Source organism: Mauremys reevesii, linkage group 16 (genome assembly GCF_016161935.1).
Source record: "Mauremys reevesii isolate NIE-2019 linkage group 16, ASM1616193v1, whole genome shotgun sequence".
NCBI lineage: Eukaryota > Metazoa > Chordata > Testudines > Geoemydidae > Mauremys > Mauremys reevesii.
The window spans coordinates 35,849,091-35,866,178 of record NC_052638.1 but is presented as its reverse complement, the minus strand read 5'-3'; the positions used below and the strand labels follow the sequence as shown (position 1 = coordinate 35,866,178).

The 17,088-nt window shown below is 43.2% G+C and overlaps 1 protein-coding gene across 2 annotated transcripts in view; it reads left to right on the top strand.

Annotated features, from left to right (window-relative positions):
• Nucleotides 1-2,446: 2,446 nt before the first annotated feature.
• Nucleotides 2,447-17,088, top strand: part of MLYCD (malonyl-CoA decarboxylase) — a 49,576-nt gene continuing 34,934 nt past the window's right edge. The window contains exons 1-2 of one of the 2 annotated variants that reach the window (XM_039503580.1): nucleotides 2,447-3,191; nucleotides 6,146-6,211. In XM_039503580.1, coding sequence (XP_039359514.1) covers nucleotides 2,610-3,191; nucleotides 6,146-6,211 — 648 coding nt within the window. In that variant the 5' untranslated portion in view covers nucleotides 2,447-2,609. The remainder of the gene's footprint in view (nucleotides 3,192-6,145; nucleotides 6,212-17,088) is intronic. The other variant, XM_039503581.1, reaches the window with a different exon arrangement.

The following is a 17,088-nucleotide window of genomic DNA, read 5'->3' as shown; positions in this document are numbered from 1 at the left end:
TAGTCTAATCATAAGTTTCAGCTATTTCACGTACATGGCTATTCCCAAAAGAGATTTTGAAAAAATCACACCATGTACCTGAGACCCTATGTGCCATGCCCCAGTGGAGTTTTGTTATGTTATGTTATGTAACAACAGAGATGGAGCCAGTGACATGACTCTGTTTAGCCTAAAAGGGCAAAGTTAATTTTTAGGTGTTCAGGTGTGACTGCACCTTGAGAGCATATTGGCTGACACACATTCAGGTTAATGAGCTTCAGTGTTCCTTTGCAGTTAACTTTTTAATGTTCAGAAACCTGGTATGTGCTGAGGTGGTTTAAAGCATAACACAGGTTTTTAGGTTTGCAAATCTGTGAACCTCTGCCTCTTTGAGATTATTATTCATTTTTTTTTGGTCATAACGTGGGAGGGTATCCTCTCTACCCTCTGCTCATGAGGTTATGTACGTCTTGTAGCACTCTTCTGAACACCATTTGGAAGGAAATTTCTTTTCAGCAAGTGTGGACTGATTCTTTTCTCTTATAAGGCATGTAATTATTTCAGGTACACACTGATTGATTAACACAGAAAACAATTGGGGCTGTTAAACTTTCTTCAAATTCCACAGAAAATTAAGTTCAGCTATGTTTTCCAGTACAGTGATGAAATGGGTATTTGTATATACAAACATCAACATGCTTAACTACTCACTTTCCCTCCAGATATGTAGTATTTCAGTCTGTTTATATAGAATGTGGGAGTTGAGTGAGGAGCCATTTCAGCATATGTCTGACTTATTAAAAGACAAATTTTAAGCAGAACTGTATCCTAAACTGCATTATGGTATTGTACCCAAACATTGATTTCAATGGGACATTCAATTTCCTTTATAGGAACAGAACAGACTCCTTAAACTCTTACCACAAAAGTGGTCCATAGTCAAGCAAATAGTCCCATTGTCTTCAATAGGATTGATCAAATGATTAAGGGTTTACAGGATTAGGCTCCAAGTTTGTAAACTGAAATTGTTATGGATGAAACTGCCAATGCCTGAGCTGTCAGATCAGGAGCTTCATTCAAATAAAGGTGGGCAGATGTGTGATAAGTCCTAGCTCTGTTGCTAAGATGAGGAACATATTTTCAGCAAAGTTCTTTGCAGATTCCTGAGGCAGCTGGTTTTAAGGCCATCAGTGTCCAGTATTATCATCTTCACTTATAGTTCTCTCACCCACAAAGCTGGAAAATGAGGCATTTGTTTTGCTGCTCCAGTTAACAAAATGCATGTTAGACTAGGTTGGCTACAAAGAAGAATTCTGTGTACACTGGGGACGGGGCTGACATTAGAATCCAAACATCCTCTGGTCAGTGCAAGCAGAGGCATTGCTCTAATGATTTAGACTTGATGTGTTGCACTATGGATGTCATGGATAATTCAGACCAATGGGGAGAAACAGAATAAAAAACACTGTTTAAACACCTTCCACCCCCCCCCCCCCAACTTCTCTCTTCTCGAGGATTCCTGACCAACTTAACAGCACAATGCATATGCTAACAAACTTAAACAAAGACTTTGTTGTGCTGTTAAAGTCACATAAAGAAGCAGAGCACAGCGCCAACCCCAGAGAGGGGGGCTAGCCCCAAGACTTTCCTATACCCCATACCCACTAAAAATCTCTTGCTGGTACTCCATAGCAGAGAGTACCACCCTACTTGCACTACTGCCTGGATTCCCTGTAATGCCACTCCATGCCTGCCCGAGGCTCAGGCGTGGGACCAGCCTCTTCCACCCAAGGCCCTGCCCCTGGCTAGGCCAAAAGCCAGAACTGGGAAGTAGTAAGAGCTGCCCAGGGAGCCCAGGCTGCTGTGGGGAGCCCCAGAGTCCTAGACCCTCCATCTGCCCTGGGCAGCATGCCCCAGGGAGTGGGAACACAGGCCGAGGCTACACTTGCACTGCACACCCCACCCCCCTGCACAGGACCAGTGGAAAGCTCCTCACAGCAACTGGGCCTCCCTGGCAGCTCTTATCAGGAGCTGGCTCTGGGATTTAGCTTGGCCAGGGGGCGGAGCCTTGGGGAAGAGGAGGAGGCAGGGGCGGGGCTCCTGCATATGTCCTGTTTTTTCATTTTGAAAGCGGGATCCCCCTAGACGGGAGTGAGAGGGATGAGTGTGGCGGAGGGGGAAGCTGGAGGACGAGATGGCGGCCCGTGCTACCCGAGGAGAAGGACACAGCGAGGGAAGGGGAAAAGCGGTGTCTGCAGGGGAAGGGGCTGATACAACCTGCTGCAGCAGGGAAGAGACTCGAAAATGGGTGCGGAGCGCCAAGTCTGGGCGAGAAGAGAGGCGGGACGCGGCCATAGCTTCCCACCCCCTCGAGGAAGAGCCGGGTCCGACCCCCCTTTAGCTCTCCAAGCCACACTCAAGATGGCCGCCAGACGCAGACAAGGCCACACTCTAACGCCCCGCCCACTCCGTCTCTGATTGGCTATCGCCACCAGCAATCTGCAATGCCACCCAATCAGCCTCTTTGTTTGGATGCCACCTGAAAGCGCTGCGGCCTAGTACTGCCACGGCGTAGAGAGGAGCCTGGCGCCGCTGCCGGAGGGGTCCCGGCCGGGTGCGGGTTGGCCACTATGAGCCGGCTGGGCCCTTTTCTGGTTGCGCCGCGCCTGCTCCGTCGGCCGTGGGTCCTGCCGAGGCGGCCTAGCGGCGTTTCCATAGTGACGGGACCCTGCGCGGGCCTAGCAGGGCCAGGCGCCGCCGCCGCCTCCCTGTGCTCGGGCCCAGCGGCTCCGAGCCTGGCCATGGAGGAGCTGCTGAGCCGCTCCGTGCCCCCGCTGCCCCCCTACGAGACGAGGGAGAAGGCGCCGCCGCCGGCCGAGCTCCGCAGCGCGGAGTTCATGCGCTCCTACAGGGCCCTGGAGGCCGGGCCCCGGCGGGCGGAGCTGCTGGCCCGCCTGGCCCAGGACTTCGGCGTGGACCACGGACGGGTGGCCGAGTTCAGCGCCAAGGTGCTGCAGGCTCGGGAGCAGCAGAGGGAGCCGGGCGCCCTGCTGCAGGCCGAGGACCGGCTCCGTTACTACCTCAGCCCCCGCTACCGGGGCCTCTTCCAGCACTTGGGCCGGCTGGAGGGCGGGCTCCGCTTCCTGATGGAGCTCAGGGGTGACCTGGTGGAGGCGCTGGCGGCGCGGCATGCGGAGGGGCCGCACGTCAGGGTGAGAGCGGGGGGGCCCACGGGTGGGGTGGCAATGGGGTGCGGGGAGGGGGGAGCTTCTAGGTGCAGGGCTGATGAGGGGGCGGGGCCCAGAGTTCCTCAGCCCCTTGCCCAGTGTCTGTGTAAATGCAGTGAAATGAGAGGCGGTGGGCCCCAGCAAACAGGATGTACCTTGGGCCCCCAATTACTGTCGAAGGGCGTGTCACTGCAATACAAATAATGATGAGGATGGTGTGAGGGGTGGGAAACCCAGCATGCTGCGGGGGAAAGATGCACTGCTGAGGCGACATGGGCATGGCACAGGGAAGACCAGCTGACCATGGCGTAGGCTGCAGATGGGAGCTGTTGTGTCTCTGCTAGTAGTTAGAAGAGCCAGAAGGAAGGGGCGGCATTGGCATGAAGCAACGCGCTTGTGGACGTCCTGCAACGTGTGAGAGAATTTGCATTTTGGAGGTGGAATAGCTGGCTTGGTATGACATAACTGGTGAGGTGAATGTACTCTGATGCCAAGGATGTGCTTTAGCTACTTTGGTAGGACACACGGGGTATGTCTACACAGCATTTTGGAGAAATCCCAGTGCATCAACCTGAGCTGGCAGGCTTAGTTGAGTTCACACTAGTGCTCTAAAAATAGCTAGAGATTTGTATTTGTTGCTTGGACTCTGAAGCGTAGAGAGGGGTGTGGGCTTCAGATCTGGAGCCACAAATTCAGAGTGCTGTCTAGAGAGCTATTTGTAGAGTACTAGCATGAATACCATTGTCCTGAGGGTATGGCTACACTTGCAGCTGTAGAGCGCTTTAAGTTAAACCAGCCTTTGTAGAGCGCACTAGGAAAAGCGCTCCAGTCTGTCCACACTGAGAGCTGCAAGCGCACTGGTGTGGCCACACTTGTAGCACTTGCAACTACATTGGGAGCGGTGCATTATGGGCAGCTATCCTAGCATTCAAGAGGCTTCAATGTGCTTTTCAAAAGGGTGTGTGTGTGTGTGTGGAGTGCAGCCTGCACTCCAAACAGAGCTCCCCGCCTCTATCTCACTCACTCAAAGGCAAACAGTAGCTGTTTGTTTTTTTCTCGGACCAGATATGCATCCCGTCTCGGAACCGGAGCTTTGAAAGGGCACTTGCGCCTCCCGAGTTCTCAACAAAGACAAGAGAGACCACTTCAGTTAAGGATTATGGGATGCTTCCTGAGGTCAATCAGTGTGTAATAACGTTACTCCTTGTTTACACTGGAGCTGCAGCGATTCACCCAATACGCAACAGCTGTTAATCATCTCAGGGAGGTGGAGTACCAAGACCATTCTAGCCAGGGAGTCAGAGCACTTTCCGTGCCTTGCCAGTGTGGTGGGGAGTAAGGTAGAGTGCTCTGGGAGACTTTATTGTGCTATAAAGTGCAAGTGTAGCCACGCCCTTAGTATGTTGATCTTAGCTTGAAGGCACACTCCAAAATGCTGCGTAGAGGTGTGGTAATGCTAATGAAGCAAGATGTTAGGAGAAGATGTCACCCTGAGGTGCCTTGGAGGTGGCAAGCTGGCCCAAATGCCTGGGTCTGACCTCAGGTGTCTAGCCCAAGCTGCCGCTTGGCAGCAACATGGATACTGCTATTTTTAGCATGCTTTCTCAAGTGGCGTTAGAGTGTGTCTGTTATCAAGGCTGGGAGGCATGCTCCCAGTGTAGATCTAACCTAAGAAGCTACTACAGTAGAACCTCCCAGTATATTTTTTTTTTTTTTTTTTTTTTTTGAAAAAAATATTTTTAAAGATAGTGTGGTAGCTGCTGGCTTTTGTTTGCAATTCTGCAACTCCTGTTTGCTCAGTATGAAATTTTTTCTCTTCTTCTTTCTTCTTCTCTAGTGATTCTTCCGCTTGGGAGACTTTTTGTTGGGAAAAGCTGGCGGGACCCAGACGGTTTGTTTACCCGCCACGTCCACAGGTTTGGCCGATCTGGGCACTGGCCACGCGGTTTGGCCCCGGGAGGGCCTGGGGAGCTGGGCTGGGGTGGCGGCCGGCTGGCTGCTGCTGCTGGCTCCAGCAGTCCCTGGAGTGGCCTGCCACGGTCAGTGGAGTCAGTGGGAGCCACGATCGACTGGACGCCTGAGGTAAACAAACAAAACAAACTAGCCCCCCCCTTGTGGGGGGGCTTTCACACAAGTGCATCAAGTTTGGGAGGAGACACCGCACTAGTGAATTTTATGCAGTTATATAAAGATTTTTTTTTTTTCAGTTTATGGCTGTTTTTTTTTCCAGTTGCCTTATGTTATGTCCACAGCTGGCCTATTGATGAGTGAAATCTTATTTCATGTGCCAGCACTGTAATTCTTATTTTTGCACCACCACCACACACACACAAACAACTTGGTTGATAACTTCTCTGATTAGTGATCTTATATAGCTAAACACAGTAAGTTAACAGGAGACCAGAGGATGTCTCTTGATGTGATGTGTTTGTTTTTTGTTCATTTTAAATGGGTGGGGCACATCCCTCCTATTTTTTCTGGCAGCCTTTCTTCAGGAAAATGACTTTGGCACCATCATATTATGCCTTGTTTCCTTTAGTTCAGTAGAGAGGATTCGTGCAATGGGGTTTCCTAACTCAGCCTATGATGGTATCCCTGTTTAAAGCTGAAATTATCTTGACTTGATTTTGATCACAAATCTTGTTTGAAAAAAAAAAAACATTTCTCTTGGAAATGTTTACAAGATGCATTCTTGTCTTTTATAATCGGTTATGGAGTATGACAAAGAACTACATTCTGAAATGCACAATCTGACATGCCATCTTCTGAAATAAAAGCACGTGGAGCGAATTCAGTGTTATGAAATGTACTTGTAACATAACTTCCCTTGTATTTGACCCCCTGTGTAGTCTGTCCTTTGAGTACTGAAACTATCAAAATATTAGATTTTTTTAAAAAAAAAATACAAATCAGATTCAGAATTTTTGTTTCTATTATAGAATGCAGTTAACAAGGAAAAGAGAAATTCAAAACCTAAAATCAATGTGTATTTTCAACATCTAGATGTGAGTATCTTGTGGACATGCAGAACAGAATTCAATTTAGTGCTTAGTGACACTGTACAAAGGTAATTTTTTTGTAAATGTACTTAATTTTTTCATCCAGTTACATTGAACTTGTTTCCAAGAATTAACATGTAAAGAGCATATGTGACGTGCTTATTTTCAGCATCTCTTTTTTTCTTCTTCACATGAGTGGAATTATGGTTCTGTGGGCACTGAAACATTCTAGGTTTGCAATTAGACTAGAGATTTCGTTGCCTGAATTTAGGGAAGTGTTTTCCTGGATCTGTCAGAAGCTATTCACTTTAACTACAATGTTAAGAGTCTCAATCTAATGTTTTAGAGCACAGCCATGGAAGTCCTGGAATAATTGGCAGTTGTGGAGGAAGGGCATCTTGGAAGAACTGCATCTGCTGGAAGTCTGGGCCACATACGCAACTGTCCAAAATGTAACTGCAACCACTTCCTGATGGCTACTGCTCCATCCAATCACTTCAAAAAAACAAAAACAAACAAAAAAACCTTTTTGAAAAATGTAGGTAATAAGCATGCATGGTTCCCAAAGAGAAAGCATAAGAGAATGTGAGATTAGTGGAAACAATCAGGCAGAACACAGGGGTTCTAAATTTAAAAGTATATACAGCATTTGTGTATCTTGAGAGCAATTCTTCATTCCCAGTATTGGTTACAACACCGGGGGGAGGGATAGCTCAGTGGTTTGAGCATTGGCCTGCTAAACCCAGGGTTGTGAGTTCAATCCTTGAGGAGGCCACTTAGGGATCTGGGGAAAAAATTGGTCCTGCTAGTGAAGGCAGGGGCTGGACTAGATGACCTCTCAAGGTCCCTTCCAGTTCTAGGAGATTGGTATATCTCCAATTATTACCTATTACCTTTATTACCGGGATGGTTCAGTAACCAGTGAGCCTACTCCTGCAGATGATTAAAAAAACAATCCTACTGCCCCCTATTGTCTTCCTCCTAGCTGTAAGAGGAGTACTAGACTATAGAAAATGGCACAGAAGAGTCTTCTCAGAACTTAAGATAAGGCTGGTAGCTGGATTCTGCAATACTAGAACTAAATATGTGACCATTTCTCCATCAAAATCTACAGGTATTGTTTGAAATAGAAGGATGGCAGACCATTTAGTGATCATTTCTCTACGACAGGTGCATTGCTATTGAATTATTAGTGTAGTAGATGGTGAAATGGATGCAACATGTATCATTCTATAGTTATACCTGAGTATTTATATCTTCAGTGTAATGGATAACTAATAGATTTAGTTGGTCCAGTTTTTAAATCATGCCAGTTTAGCCTATTGATGGTAAAAACTGAATTAAACAGAAGTGTTTGCATAAATTATACCTTTTTTGTCCACTGTTTGAGATAATAATCATTAAGATGCAGAGAGGCAAATCTCCCTCTGTGTTCACCTCATTTGATTCAGTTCCATAATGACACGCTGCCCAGGTATTGTGTGCCTGGCTGTATCCCACTCTTAGATACTGTTGTTGGTTAATGGATGATGATAGGTGCCATGCCCTGATGTGACTGAACTGCCTCTTTTTATGCATAATTCACAGTGGTGGTATTTTTTTTTTCTAAGTGGCATAGCTGTCATGAGCCTTATCAAGGCAGCTTTAGTTCAAAAGACTATTTTATTTATAGTGAACAAAATCTAAGAAACTGAGTAGAAAAGTCCCAATTTTTAGTGCAGGAAAACCAAAGAATCTGAACATAAACATTGAACGAGGCATTGTACATACACTGAATAGAGGATAGTATAAAGAAAAGAAAACCCTGCAAATACAGAGGAATTTGTATTCAGGATTAGTATTCCAAGGTAAAACAGTCAGCGGAATCATGACTAACGGCCCAGAGAAAATGACTAGACTCTTCAGTGACTAGTTGCTAAGAAACAGTAAATGTTTTCCTGGTAGACTTATAGAAGATGATAGATACTTCTGACCCAGCTGCAGAACTTCTGTTTAGACATATCTAGCAACAAACGTTCAGCTGTAGATTATGTTGGTAGTAACTATATAGCTCTTCCCTTGTGAGTACACAAAAATGCTTTTTGGTGTTCTGAGGGAAGAAGGGAAGGGAGTTTTTCTTCCAGGAGATAGCCCCAGAGTTTCCTTCCATTAAAAATCTTGCAGGTGTGATTACTTTAAAGCATCAAACATGAGTGTAGTCAAAATAAAAGTAAGCCATGTGGACAATTGAAGAATGTTGTTTTTGAAAATAGTACTGACACAGTGTCTCAATAAATGGATTGTTTTGAATGAAGCAGGCATTATGGAAATCAGTGCCAAGCAACAGAAGCTTATATGAGATGTTTTCGCTGCTATTTAACACTGACAGGATATATTGTTTTTTCTTTCCTACCAGTTTCCCTTTCTTCCCACATTCCTAACAGAAGCTGAACTTTTTCTATGCCCCATAGAGTCGTTAATTTCTTGATAGACTCCTGTAATGCACACGAGTGAAGTTTGTTGAGAGTCTGTTTCTTGAGCTGGATTCTCCCTTTTGCTGTTCAGAGCCCTCTCTACACCTTCCCTATACCAAACTTTTCTCTTTCTGAAGATTAAATTATAAACAAACGAAATAGTATTTTTCAATTCACCTCATACAAATACCATAATGCAATCTCTTTATTGTGAAAGTGCAACTTACAAATGTAGATTTATTTGTTTTTATTGTTATCTATCGAATGGTTTCATCAGGAGTAGTTGAGGTTTGGGGGTTTTGTTTGGAATATGTAGAGTATAAGAGCTGTGTGGGGAGGCTTGCAAAATATCATATATTGTGCTTGAGTTAAGCTAGTACTCTTGGTCCCTAGGAGTATGTCTACGCTGCAAAGAAAAACCTACAGCATCTGGTGTCACAGCCCGGGACAGTTGATTTGGGCTTGCATGGTTTGGGGCTGCTGGGCTAAAAATAACAGAGTAGACATTAGGATCTCAGGCTGGAGCTCAGGCTCTGAAACCTGGAGAGCAGGGAGGGTCTTGGAGCCCAAGCTCCAGCCTGAGCATCTACACTGCTATTTTTAATCCTGCTGAACCCTACAAGTGCTCTGAGACTTGGTACGGTGGGCTTTTCTTTGCAGTGTAGACATAACTTTTACGAGATTAAACTCTTAAGTTTTCTTTTTGCTCACATCTGTGTGTGTTTATTTTGTTTTGTTTGTTACTGAGGGACCTTGGAAGGTTCTGATTATATTCAAAGCTTCCAATACGTGTTCTTACTAACTGAAGAATTGGAAGTGTCCTTTCTGTCCATCTTCCTTCCCATGTCACTGTATTCCTTTTCTATTGAAGATGAGACAGATGTAGTGGGAAGTGGGGCAGTGCACACTCCTGCCCTCCGGCCTCTTCAGTAAACCTGGTATTCATAAAACTAGTGTGAATAGTAAAGTCCTTTGTTTGTATTTAAGTTGTATTTAAATTAATGAAAAAGGCCAACCATCAGAAAATATTACATAAGCACTGCAGCAACAGAATTTTGTCTTTTAAAGGCAGGCTGAAGAGTATAAATGAAAATAATGCAAACTATGATGCACTTACAACTTTACAACAGATTCCTTTTTCATCATTGATTTTTTTCCCCCTTATTCCTCTGCAACAAAAATAGGAAAAAAAAGTTTTTCTTTTCATGACAAAGTAACTTGTTCAGTTATGAAAGTCCGAGTGCCAAATTTAATTTTCTGTATGTTTTCTTAGTCCATTTATCAACTTGCTTTAATAGCAGGATTCTCTTGCAGTTTGGGATCCCATGAGAGTTAACTCTGTTTCCCATTTGGCCCTTTATGGCCCCACTCTCATTTTTTCACTTAAGCGTATTGTGTGTATGTGACTGGTAAAGGAACAGCATCACCTATTAATTTGTTGTTAAAATCCTGTTAAGGACATTCCTTGCTGGTTGTATGGAAATGATATTTAGGAGAGGTCTTGTCTGGCAGATATTTAATAGAATCCTTAATAGCCTCTGCCCTAGGACCCCATACTCTGCAGGCAATAGCATTCATGGTTCTCTAGAAGTCTGTGTCCCAGCTTCCCGCCAAGCGGCAGGAATTAAGTAGTTCTGCTGTTGTGACTAGTGGGAGATTAGTATGAGGCAGTAGTCATGTTAGTCTGTATCCACAAAAACAACAAGGAGTCCGGTGGCACCTAAAAGACTAACAGATTTATTTGGGCATGTGCTTGAATAAGAACATAAATATGTACTTTGAGGTAAACGTCATGTACATAATTTCTGTTCTGTGTTGTGCATTTGTTTCTCAGTCATATTAGGTTTTCTTTATTAACATAATGTTTATAAACATAACTCTTTGTACAGTCCTGCTAATTAGGGCATAGATCAGATGGACGTACAACTGAAAGAAAGCTACCTGCTGTAATACATTGCTGGAAAATGACACATCTGACACATGATATTAAATCTGATTGAGAATTTCATCTGGGAAGGAAAGCCAGCAAAGTCTGTCAGACTTTGGATTTTGACTTCTTCCTCCTTTGTGTGGCAAAGGATATGTGGCCGTTTTAGATCTACAGCAGGGTTTAGGTAGTATTGTAAAATATGCCTCAAAAAATCCCAAACAAACAACTTTCCATTTCAGCATGTGTATGGAAGATGCCACTAAAAGGAGGTAGTTTGAAAGTCCATGAGTGCAAAGGAGTCGTAATACTTAGTCTTTGAAGGTGAAAGACTGCTTTGTTTTAGGGTCCTTGAACAGTCTCTACTGCGTTTGCTTTGTCACTGAATCATGCCAGCCTCAGAAGTTTATGCATTGTCTAACATAGGTTAGTAAAGGTTAACGTTGTGGTGGGAGGAAGTGAGAAGGGAGATTTTTGAATATGCAAATTTTTAATGTGAAGGAAATGTGGCAAACTTGATTGAGTTTGCAAATGAGGTCTGGGAAAAAAGCAAAGATTTGGGGATTTACCTTGCAAACTCCATTACTGTGATCATTATCAACAACTTTGCTCTAGGAGTTTTTCTGGGAAAAGTTAATTTAATTATAACTTTAGGTAGATTGGCTGCAAGAAGAGTCTGGAATTGCAAAATTAGAGTTTTACTAGCGTGGTATTTTAATGGATAAAACATGCTTTTTGTGATAAAAGCTGTCTTCATTTTGGATTATTTGTATCAATTACTTTGGCCAACAGCGTTTTCCTTTGATGTGTGCCTTTTAAAAACATTTCCACTTTTATTTTAGTTAGGATATTATAGAAAATGTTCACACACTTTTTGAAAGTGTTTCAAGAAATAGTTGTTTATAAAAACCTTCTAGTGAACTAGGGTGCACCAGAGAATTATTTTTATCTGAGTGTTGTAATAAGTTAAATAGATCTATTATTCATCCTAAAAGTCTGTGGCTCAACTGTACTTAATCGTAAAAAATGCTCTGTTCAGGCAGCTGGTAGTTTGATGCTTTTTAAATATGAGTACACTATAATATAAACTACTGTAAAAAAAATAGTCACAGAACATCACTGCAGGAGATTCATACTTTGGTTAGGGTTAAGAATTAACATTTCAGTTTGGAAAGTAATTCTGCATCTGCAAATCTTCTGTAACACAGATGAAGGCAAATGAAGATAAAATTCATTATAATAATGTACTGTAATAATATAACTTTTTGAAATTATTTTATTCAACCGTGTACTTTGGTGTGTATTGTTGCTACAAAGCTATTAACCCCTTTGCTGAATTTTATATTCATATGCTGCTGCTTCACTTGTCCGTACTCAAAAAAAATTTCCAGATTTACATGGGAGTTAGGCAGCTGACTTCTGTTAACCTCTGCGTGTGGCCACATCCTATTTAAAGGTTTATATCTTCTATCCTGTGGTCCAGAGATCTTCTAGTAATGGGATATGATGCATATTGTAGAAAAGTTTGCTATGGGGATTTTGAGTCACAGCAGCCGTAAAATTTTATTTCTTTTGATCTAGTCCACAGAAAAGTGATAAACTTTCAGGTTATGGTTTTTAAGTTCACTATATTTTGTTTGCTGGTAAAAACTATTGCTGAAAACCAGGTTTAAGACTAAACACAATGAAGGATCTATTGTATTTATCTCAGTGTTCTCTTAGAACTGTCATTTTGGAAGGGCTAAGTTATAAAAGTGAAATATGAAGTCCATAACTTACACTAAGTGAATCTTTTAGCAGGAAAAAGATCTCAGAAAAAGTCTTCACATTTATTTGAAAAGTTTTTAGTCTCCTTGTTGATCTTGAGAAGTTTATCTTTTAAGGATCATATACATTTTGTCAGTCATAATAAAAGCTGATACTTTATATAAAAAATGATTGAAGTTACAAGGTTAGAATTAATAAAATGGTCTCTACACATGCTATAAATTTGTCAATAGCTTTACATTATTCACTAGCTCACTATTAACTAGCAAAACTAAAGATAACTAGCTTTGTTCATTTGTATATGGGGATACATTTAGTTTGATTTCATTTCTTTTTTTGGTTATTTTACTGGCATAGACCCTAATGTTGCAAACAGATGTAATTGCTTAGATCCACATTAAAATCAGCAGAGAAAGATAACAGGCCAAAATGTTTTGTATGCAAAAAATGTAAAAAAAAAAAAAAAAAAAAAAAGGCATTCATGGCTCCCAGAAAGTAGAGGTTTTTAAAATAAGACCATCATTAGATTTCTCCACCCCCGGCCCCATCTTCGACAGTTACTGTCCATCTCCTTTTCTCTGGCTGTTCCACCAGTTTTTTGTTTTCCTTTTCTTCCCCTTAACCTATTCCCAGTTTTATTTTACTCTTGAGTATTTCAGCTGTTTCTCTGATGCAAAATGTTCAGCCATGTCAGGCCTGTCTTTTATTAAAGTGGTTTAATAAATGGAAGATAGGAAATTAAAATCTGATACTCCAGAAAAAACTTTTCTTCTGCGTGAGTATCTGATATAACCATAAGAATTGAAAATAGAACACTTTACAAATTGTTATTGTACTACTAGCTAGATCAGGGGTCGGCAACCTTTGGCACATGGTGTGGGCCGGGCCGGTTTGTTTACATGCTGCGTCCGCAGGTTTGGCTGATCACGGCTCCCGCTGGCTGCGGTTCGCTGTCCCAGGCCAATGGGGGCGGCAGGAAGCGGCATGGGCCGAGGAAGGTGCTGGCTGCCGCTTCCTGCTGCCCCCATTGGCCTGGGACGGCGAACCGCGGCCAGTGGGAGCCATGATCCGCTGAACTTGTGGACGCAACTGGTAAACAAAGCAGCCCAGCCCGCCAGGGAGTGTACTCTGGCGAGCCGTGTGCCAAAGGTTGCCGACCCCTGAGCTAGATAGTGGTGCTTCCTGTGATTGGTCACAATTAATCCACCTAAAACTAGCATTTCTGCTGGGGGGAGGGGGGGAAGCCAAAGGGGAAAATATGAGGAGTATTCAAACAGACAAAATTCGAAGGACCTGTCTTCTATGGTCATAACTGGGACAAAAGTCATGCTCAAATATTACTAAAACCAGAGTGTTAAACATAGTGCTAAAGTAAAGTCTTTATATTCTAAATTGCATATGCTCTGGTTTACAGCAATGCAGAGTGTGGCTCTGGGGACTACCAGAGTACAGACAAGTAAATATTTATGGAATCCACATTTCTAATGCTGTAGTTCTGTGCCCTGTAAAAAATGTAATAGTGTGAAGTAAGGCTTTTGAGCCATGTCTGTTCATACTGTTGGTAACCTTACTACTGCTGCCCAATTGCATATATATCTATAGTGCAAACAATAAAAACAAAGATACATCAGTTAGTGGCTTGGATCTTTCAAATTGGACCATCTTGACCAAGGTCTAACCTTTCTGAGGTGAAAGAGAATGATTGGGACAGTTGAATTGCAGGTGAACTACATGTATAATTTTGAAATTCTTCAAGTAGGCCTCTGTACGTTTCCAATAATGGGAGATGTGCTGCTGATATAACAGGATTAATGGAAAATCTCCACCTGTTGGAGCACCCATGTACTCTCCCTCAGGGCCCCAGATGTTCTGCATGCAAGGATATAAAAAGAGAGCCCCAAGTGCCTCGGTTTCATCAGACTGTGTGGTATTGCACAGACCAGGAAGACTGGGTGAGTGTCAGACCTAGCTCTCTGGAAACAGTTTCCAAGTGCCTACCTTTAGCTAAGTTAATTGTTAGTTCATACCGGTAGTTTGTAGATAGTAGTAGAAAACTTGGGGGCCATTAGGTGCAGACATGTTGGCACTTGTTCTCAGATCTGTGATGTGAGATACTAAAGCTAAGAGATGGGAGTTCAAGAGGTGTGCTTTATGTTCAGTTTGTAATCCCCGTCCTGACCTGATCTATAAAACTGCTAGCTTCTCTTTTATATCACCTTTCAAGATCTGTTTTGCCCTCGTGCTGACATGAAACTTGCCAACAATTTATTGCTAGGCTCAGAGGCCATCTTGCAGGTGACTGATGGGTAGTTAGGGAAAGCTAATATTATGGTATAAATTAATATGTATATAAAATGAGATTTGTCTCCTCAACCCACACCCTTCATAAGTTGATTCTCATTTTAAAATGCAAGTAATTTGGGTCAGGGACATGCCAATTACTATGTTTATAAAATGTTTTGTACATTGAAGTCCTGATTAAAATCTCTTGACACAACCATAATATGCATATTTAATAACTAAATAATTAGGCATTGGTAACATACACTGGGTGATTATAAATATATAATCAAAATGTATAAAAATGAGATGCAAATATCCTACTCATGCCAGCTTTATTAACTGGTATTTCTAAAATTATTTTTTGTGTTTTTTAAGTAGTTTTGGGATCTTTTTGAAGGAGACTGTGGGGCAAATTCATCCAGAGTGCAAGTCCCTTGAAGTGACTGGAACTATATCAGGAATGAGTTTGTCTTCATAATTGTGGCAATGAAACTTTGCATGGAATAGTCAATGTACATAATTACATCTGCTCCTCAACAATGTGCTTGTATGTGGTCCAATAGACAGCTGTCTGAAATTTAACCTTCTTGAGATACAGGTCACTTGAATCCTGATTGTTCATTGGAAGTCTTTGCAGACCTTACACAGCCAGGGTATGAGTACATTTGTTGTTTGAATCAATCAAACCTACCCATTACTATTTTTTTCTTTCTTTATGCTGCAGAATCTTCTTTTGATAACTTATTTTATCATGTTCCGCTTCAAATGGGAAACACAGAGGGACAGTAATACATAGCACATTACAACTAAAGATCTTGTAACTTGGGATGCAAAATTATTTGTGCTGTTTAATGCGTGTCATCGTGATATGAAACTGAGCACCTATTATATTTAAGTGATTTCTGATGATCTGTTTGCTAGTGATCTAGAAAATGGTGTGTGGTGGTTTATTTTATATTCATTCTTTTAAAGTGTTCCTTTAGGCATAATAGAGCAGCACCAGAGAATGAATGAAATATTGGAGGGGATTCTCTGGTAACTTGGTTACTGACTGCAATACAGAATACTCTGAAGGTCAGGCAGAGTATAGCCATAAATTGGAACAAACTCAAGTCTTGCAACATCAGAGAGAGTTTTACTCTGTTTCCCTAGAGGTCAGTGTGCTGATATACTACAACATTTCAAGGATTGATATCCCAACTAGTTTATCTGTGAACAGTATTCCCTACCATTTCTTTGAGGGGCATCTGTCTAAAGCAGAAGCATCCATGTGTGAGTTGGATAGGTTACCATATGTCCAGATTATCCCGGACATGTTGGGATTTTGGGGTTTTAAATAGCCGTTCGAGAAGACTTTGTAAAAATCTAAAAAGGTCCGGGATTTCCCTCCCAATGCAGAGCGCAGCGCGGTTGGCAGAGCAGCTGGGCCGGATTGAGCCGCTTGTATCGGGGCCTCCAGCAGCCAGAGCCCCTCCCCCGTTTCCCCCTCTCCCACAGCCTCAGCGCGCCGTGCCGGTCTGAGCAGCCCGGTAAGGGGTCTGGGGGGTTGGAGAAGGGGCAGGGGGTCCTGGGGGACAGTCAGGGGACAGGGAGCAGGGAGAGTTGGATGTGTGTCAGGGATCCCGGGGAGGGTGGCTGTTGGGGGGCTGGGGTGTGGAGAGGGGTTGAGGCAGTCAGGGGACAGGGAGCGGGGGGGGGGGGGTTGGATGGGCCAGGGGTTCGGGGGGGGCCTGTTAGGGGGGGTGGGGGTGGATAGGAGTCAAGGTAGTCAGGGGACAGGTAGGGGGTGGAGTCCTAGGGGGGCAGTCAGGGATAAGGAGAAGGGAGGCTTAGATAAGGGGTGGGGTCCCGGAGGAGGCAGTCAGGGGTAGGGGTCCTGGAGGGGGGGATCAGGGGACAAGGAGCAGCGGGGATTAGATGGATTGGGAATTCTGTGGGGGGCAGTCAGGAGGCAGGAAGTGGGAGGGAGTGGATGGGGGCGGGGCTACCCCCATGGAGTGTCCTCTCTTTTGAAAGTTCAAATATGGTAACCCTAGAATTGAGTTGCCAAGGTTTACAAGCAAACTCAGCTAAGCTTTTTTCACCTGGCCTACATAATCTCGGTCCTGAAGGTAACAATACAGAAAAGGTCCTTCCTGCTTTGTCAGTGCTATAGGTAGCATTGGAATAGATAATACTTACCCATTTTATTCTTTGTGCAGCCAGTATGCAAGTGACTTAAAAATTCTTCAGTGGTTTGCTTGCTTCTTAGAGAATCTTACTCTTTTTAAACCTGGTTGACAAGTGGTATCTATGAATGTTGACCATAATACTGATCTAATACTAATAACCTTCCTAATATGTGAGCTGCTTAGTATTCAGCAGAGATTGAGACAGAATATTACATGAGATATTCAATTTGAAACCCTTCTCCTTGATTTGTTTTTGGCATCCTAATTGATGCATCTGAGCAA